Genomic DNA, 7,528 nt, shown 5'->3' on the forward strand with positions numbered 1-7,528 from the left:
TTTGCTTGTTCCTATGTTCTCTCCCTGTTATTTAACTGGGCCTCTACTCTCAATTCTTTGTTTACTTCTCTCTTCTTTGTTCTTGTCTCTTTTTATCTATTTCCTTCGTTCTTTCTACCTTTACCAATTTTTCTGTTCTTTGCAAAACATGATATGCTGCTGTTTGTGATATGAATCTTATTTTCATTGATCTTGTTCCATTTTCTTCGTACTTTCTGATCCTGTAAACCTCTTCAATTTGTTCAATTATCCCCTCTCCTTCCTCTGCCATTTCTGCTGTAATTTCCTTAACCCTTTTCATTTCTTCTTTCTCTCTAGCTATTTTCATGAGTAGGTTCTTCTCTTTAACCCCAAATACCACCATACACATCTTTCTCTGTACTGTGTCTCTCACAAGATTATTATTTTTTTTATTATTTTAATCACTTGCTTTTCCATATCCTTATTGTGTTTCTGTTCTTGTTACCTTATTATCTCCCCTCCATGTCCACCTTTTGTTGTTGTTCTCTCACTCTTCTTTCCATCTTTTGACTTCCTTTTTCACTAACTCCTTCACTTTTCCAACCAAAACCTCTCTATTGCAAAGTTTTCTTTAACTCTTCGTTCTTTTCTTTGAGTTTCTTAATTTCTTCACAGTACTTCGTGTTTAAGTCTACTATTATTGTCACTTTTCCCAGTTCTTTGTTTTCTTTATCTCTTTCAATCTACCTCTTTTTCATCTCTATTATATCACTGGACATCTTTTTTACACTGTCACCACCCACTTCTCTTTCTTCCTTCCACGCCTTTATCATTGCTGTTAAGCTACATATTTCTCCTTGTATTTTTACTTTCTTCTTCTATTTTCCACACTCGTTTATTTGTATGAGCTACACTGAGATCCTCTTCCTTTAAGCCCTCAAAATATTTGGGTTTGTGCCAGCTGCCATCTTCCCTGTTGATATCACCAACTACCAGTGTTTACCTCATACCACTCTCTCATTTCTCCCTTTCAGCCATTCTAGTCACACTTCCCCTTCCCCTGCACCCACACCTTACACAAGACCCTATTATGGAGACAGGACTCAAAGTCTGGGTTCCCTGCACAATGAAACCTAGGTAGATCCTTGGAGCTCCTGTAGATGTGTCCGATATGTGTGTATGTGTGTATTTACCTAATTGTGCTTTATGGGAAAAGAGCTATGCTCTTGCTGTCCCATCTCCATATCTTTTAATATCCAACTTAGCCTTGAATTCATGTATACTTTCTGCATTTACTATTTCCTCATCCAGACTGTTCCATACATCAATACTTCTGTATTGGAAACAATACTCTTTGACGTCTCTTCTACAAGCACTCCTCTTCAGCCTCTTTCCATGTCCTCTAAAGTCCAGTGTATCCCAGATCATTAACTTGCTCTGGTCCACCTCCTCTACTCCCTCATATGCTTTATATATTGCAATCAAGTCTCCCCTTTCTCTCCTCTTTTCCAACGTTGGTAGATGTATCCTTGCCAGTCTCTCTTCATATGACAAGTCCCTGATACTTGGTACCATCTTCATAGCTGCTCTCTGAACTCTCTCCAACTTCCTTATATCCTTTTTCTTGTATGGTGACCACACTACTGCTGCATATTCTAGTCTAGGTCTTATCAGTGACATGATCATCTTCCTGCCCATCTCTTCATCCATATATGCAAAGGCCTGCTTTATTCTTCTCAACAGGTTATAGGTTTCTCCTGTAATTTTGCTAATGTGTCTCTCCAGGATCAGGTTCCCAGTCACTGTAACACCGAGATCCTTTTCCTCTTCTGCTCCATTCAACCTTACACCATTCAACACATAATTTCCTTTTACTCTTGTACTTTTTCCAAATTCTATTACTTTACACTTCTTTAAATTAAATTCCATTTCCCATCTATAACTCCACTCTGATATCTTGTTCAGGTCTTCTTGTAACGTTCCACAGTCCTCTGCACTCTGAACTTTCTTCAGGAACTTTGCATCATTCACAAAAAGGCTTATGTAGCTGTTCACACTCTCCGTCATATCATTTATATAGACTGCAAACATGATTGGTGCAAGTACTGAGCCTTGGGGTACTCCACTTATGACTTCCCTCCATGATGATTTTTGGTCTTTTACCACCGTTCTCATTTCTCTGTTTGTCAAGAAATTTTCCATCCATCTCAGCAGGCCCCCCCCCCCACTTAGCCCACCATTATGCTTCAACTTCCACAACAATTTCCTGCGTGGCACTTTATCAAAGGCCTTCTTCAGGTCTAAATAAACACAATCAGCCCATCCATCTCTTTCTTGCATTATATCCACCACTCTAGAATAAAAACTCAGTAAGTTTGTAACACACGACCTCCCTCTCCTAAATCCAAATTGTTGCTTTATTATCACTTCATTTCCTTTTAGGTACTGCATCCATTTATCCTTCACCAATCTTTCACACATTTTTCACACCACACTTGTTAGAGACAGGTCTATAGTTTAAGGGCTCCTCTTTACTAACACCTTTGTAGATTGGCACTGTGTTGGCTCTCTTCCATTCAATTGGGACTCTAATTTAAATCAGGGAGCTTTCAATAATATTATGTATTACTCATGTCAACTGCTGATTGCACTCTTTTAATATCCATCTTGACACTCCATCAGGTCCAGTGACCTTCCTAATGTCTAGTCCCTCAATCTGTTTCTGGGCATTGTCTTCAGTCACTTGGATTTCCCCCAGACCCATTTCTTCACTCATCTCACTCTGCCACACAAATGTTCTCTCTTTTGTGAATACTGACTGAAAACTCCTATTCATTATCTCTGCCAATTCAGCTGGATCCTCACACATTTGACCATTCACCTTCAATCTGCTTATTCCTTCTCTATTTTTTATTTTGCTGTTCACATATATAAAGAATAGTTTTGGTTCCTCTGTGCATTTGTCCATAACATCTTTCTCATAATTTTTCCTTTCTTCTCTAATAACCCTTACATATTAATTTCTTGTAGTTGTGTAGTTTTGCTATAGCTCCTGCATATTTTTCCCCTGCCATCTATTCCATGCCATTTCCCTCTCCTTACTAGCTATTTCACATCTTCTATTATACCAGTCATTGTTATATCTTCTCTTTGTCTCTACTTTTGGTACATATCTTTTCACTCCCTCTTCATAAATATTGATGAAAGCTTCCCACTTTTGCACATTACTTGCTGTGATAAGTGTACTCCAGTCTGCTTCACCAAAGTATCCTCATATGAGAGAGAGAGAGAGAGAGAGAGAGAGAGAGAGAGAGAGAGAGAGAGAGAGAGAGAGAGAGAGAGAGAGAGAGAGAGAGAGAGAGAGAGAGAGAGAGAGAGAGAGAGAGAGAGAGAAAGCTATCTATGGCTCTGACTTTGGTGGGGTTTACTGGATGTATACGTGTGATGCCAACGGTAGGTAAATGTAACTAAGATTTGTCCAAGAAGCATGAAAATTGGAGTGATAATGCATGAAATTCAAGATGGTAAGAATTTAGGACTAAGTGCAAAACTTGAGGATCAAGTGATAGTGCAAAACTTGTGAGGGTAGTGTCCTTCATACATCTCTTGCCCATTTACCAATCAATACTCCTCCCATATTATCAGAAATCCCTATTTCCCTCAGGCCAATTGGAAGGCTGAGAGCTGTTTGCACACTGAAGATCATGAGGAAACCCATGGCTGTGGGCAAAGGCTTTTACTTTAGCCTACTCTCATATAGTACAACATCTCTGAGGAATGGATACAGTCCAGCTGAGCTGTTACTGGGTTGTTGCTTGCACATTATAACTTAGGAATGGTTGTCTGGAACCAAGTCTGGAAGTATCTGTACTGATGTTTAATTTATGTTTAATTTTGTAAAGTATCATAGTGTATTGCAGCTTTTATACTAATTCTCTCTGAAAATCTCCCATGGGCACCCAACTCAACTTGTTTTGAAAAGTGTGCAGTACAGGCCATTTCACTCAGAATGGTCAGAGAAATCACTGAAATGTGAGTATTGTGCAATAATGATGCCAAACCTAGGCAGAGGAGGATATTAATTAAATTTAAGAAAATTAAGTAGGGAATAGGAGGATCCCTAGAAGACTAAGTAGTGGGGAAGTGAGTCATGGCCAATCAGCTGGCACCAGAGGAATACGGAGTTATATCAACAACTAGCTGGGACTAATGCCATCATCTTCGCTCTCTTTGGCTCTGACACACATCAAGTAAAGAAGTACACTCTGCTTTTTCTCAAGAACCTCACTTCAGATGTCCAGAAAAAGCAGGAATGGTGAGTGTGGCCACTGTGTGTTGACTATATCTCCCTGAGGAGCGACCAGCAGATGGGTGATGGACATTCCCCATCGGTGCTGTCAAGGAGGGACCAAGTGGACCAGGAAAGACAAGCAGTGGGACGAGGTGAAGCCAGATCCCCCTGGGGAAGCAAAGTGACACCAGGGACCATGCAGACACCACAAGGCTGTGAAGAACTGCCAGGGCTACCTGCAGGCCTTCCCTAATGCAATCACCTCTCCTCCTGCTGTGTCTTAACTATTAGCAAATCCTCAGGTAGTATGGCCAGCCCATCAGACCACTTAGACCCTGACCTGCCAAAGGAACTGTGTGGGCATCCACTCAACACCGAGATGGATAAGCACTCTGGGATCCGTAATGTTTAGTTAGTTAGTTAGCTAGGTGGTGCAGCCCCAAAGGGGATTTTAATAGGCAGGAATCCTCTTCAGTCTTTTTTTTTGTGTTATCTTGATTTTGTGATCTTGAGAGTGTTTTAGCAAAAGTATTTATTTCTTCATTAACTTTTCCACTTCAGCCAGCAACTGATTTTTTTTTCTTTTAGTCAACTTTTAGGAATACTTCAGTCTTCAAATTACACCAGTAAGTAAGATATACACACATAATTTCTTTTTGATTCCTGAACTTTTTTTCATTTAAAATGTGACTGGGGAATCAGTGATTTTATTTGCTTATGAGAGAAATGTACACTTGCACCTACTAGTTCCTTTTTGCCCCCCCTTGTAGCTAGAGTCAAAACCAGTCAGTAACAAGGGGAAGTGTTGCAGGGGTGGAATGAGAGATAAAGGAGTCTGGAGTTGGGGGGGGGAAAGAAGGGGTAGCTTGTTCAAGCAAGCACCCAGTGCTGATTGGCTGTGACTTTGGCTACAAGGGGGGGATGGAACTAGTAGTGCAAGTATACATATAGGTACAGTCTCAGTGAAAAGCTTTACTTTGTGATTCATAAGACTCGCAGTAGTGTCCAGTCATTGCACTGTGAACCTCATGGTGGTATTGTGAACAATTTTCTACTGCCATAGAAGTCAGTTTTAAACTGACATATCTGTCTGAGACCTAATATGTTTATAAGTCAGGGAGTATTTGTACTCATGTTTAATTTTGTAAAATATCACAGGATGAATTTATTTGCTTGTAAGGGAAATGTACCTATAGGTAAAGTCTCGGTATGATTTATAAGACTGCAGTATTGTTGAGTCATTGCAAGTGAAACTTGGGGTGGTACTGTAAACTATTTTCTACTGCTACAGCTGTCAGCTTTAAATTGTTCACCTAAAGATTTGATAGCAGTCAACCATCACATTAAACAATAAAATCTCTAACCATTTCACTGCAAAATTAATTTCTTTACCTGTAGACTTATAGCCTTGGACTCCCAAACCTCTTCTCCTTTAGAACAGTATCCACATTAATTTCTTGACACTTCTTTTATAGTAATCTGTGCAACTACAAATCCACTATATGTGTGATCAATGAACTTTTGTTTCCTCTAAGAAGTCAATTGCTACATCCAACTACAAGGCTCTGACTATAACTATCAGAGCATTTTCAAGGGATCAATTTTGCTGAAACTCTCATATCCCACTTGTATAAATCTGAGATTTTAATTAATTATCAAGTCCTGAATTTTTAGCAACTAAGTTTACCATTGTGCATGTAGTTAAATTAATGCAAAAGCTCTTACATATCCACTTTTTTCATAAGATTTCATTTAAACCAATACTCATGTTTGGCACTACCTATTCTAGGTAATCAGTTAGAATCAATCTGCCTCAGAACCTTACACATAGGCTGCCTGTAATATCACATTTTTTTGCCTCTAACTGTACACAAAATATAGTGACCAATTCCTCTAGTCCTACAGTTGTCTGAGAAAACAGCAGCATATTATATTATGGATGCAGGGACATCAATGAAAACAAACACTGAAATGAGTAACAGAGGAAAAATTGAACTTTTGATGTTGCAGTTATGTGATCCTAAATTAAAGTTCATAACTGATTACCAAATGAGCTTATTTATGGCTAAGGAAATATATGCCATACATTCATTTATCCTTTATCAATTTCAATACCATACCATGCAAATGACATGATAAAAACATCTTACCTTATCAATAAAGTTAACAGTCTGCTTGTTTTGCAATGATTCCACAGTCATCAAAGCATGAAGTTCAGTTATAATTTGGTTTAGTACAACACATCCCTTGCTAAACCCAATGAGAATTATCTCATCAAGGTCCGTCTCTTCAAAGTAATTTTTTAACCAAAGAGGAATATTTGCAGCACAATATTGAGGATCTGAAGTGCCCCATTCATGAGGGTTATTGATACAGGATGACTGTGATGAGTCACAAGATTGGTGAACTGTAGGTATTTCTTCTCTTGTATTTGTATGCAGAGCTTGAGCTTTCCTGAGTGCTTCTGGTATTAGTGTGGCAAGGTGACTCAAGGCTGTTACTCTAGGTTCATGTGTTGGTGCACCAACACTGTTGCTAGACACAAAGTTGTCATAACAGCTGAATGTTTTCCTTTCCATTCTGAAAGTAAGACAACTGATGTAGAAAATCTTAATTAATGCATTGCAAATCACTACAAAATATACATAATTCATAATATACAGTTCAAATCTGAACTGAATTTACAAAGTCTCCTCATTACACAGATACAATTTTAGAGGCCACATTGTCCACTAAATATCTCTTTCATAACACAGTAAGCAGAGACTACTAATAGGTCCAAGATACATGCTTGATCAAATCTAAGATTCTAAAAGAAAAACCATTCTTAACCCCTTTTCAGCAGTGTGACAGATGTATGTACTAACACATAAAAAAAAAAATGGTCTATATATGTACAAACGTTGCTGACCTTCAGTCATATGTCTACAGATAGTTTCCATGCTCAACTATCTATATAATTATAATCGTCACAAATTTGAAGATACGTGACATCTGTGTAGAGACTCTCCAGTAAGTTTCAAGATCTATATATATTATGTATTTGTTGCAATCTTGGGCAGTTTCTCTCAATCTGAAGAAGCCTGAGACACCAAATAAAAAAAAAATGTTAATTATTTTGCTAGTGAAAAGAAAACTAATTTTTTATATTTTTTTATCTATCTATTTATCTATCTATCTATCTATCTATCTATCTATCTATCTATAAATAGATAGATAGATAGATACAGAGGAACCTTAGTTCTTAAACTTAATTAATTCTTGAATAGCATTTAA

The 7,528-nt window shown here is 38.1% G+C and overlaps 1 protein-coding gene across 1 annotated transcript in view; it reads right to left on the reverse strand.

The window, feature by feature from the left end:
• LOC135101913 (mitochondrial protein C2orf69 homolog) overlaps positions 1–6,832 on the reverse strand; it is a gene marked incomplete at its 5' end in the record, with an annotated part of 42,609 nt that extends 35,777 nt beyond the window's left edge. The window contains 1 exon segment of the mRNA XM_064006258.1: positions 6,403–6,832. Coding sequence (XP_063862328.1) covers positions 6,403–6,832 — 430 coding nt within the window.
• Positions 6,833–7,528: the final 696 nt, after the last annotated feature.

Source organism: Scylla paramamosain, chromosome 1 (assembly GCF_035594125.1).
Source record: "Scylla paramamosain isolate STU-SP2022 chromosome 1, ASM3559412v1, whole genome shotgun sequence".
Classification (NCBI taxonomy): domain Eukaryota; kingdom Metazoa; phylum Arthropoda; class Malacostraca; order Decapoda; family Portunidae; genus Scylla; species Scylla paramamosain.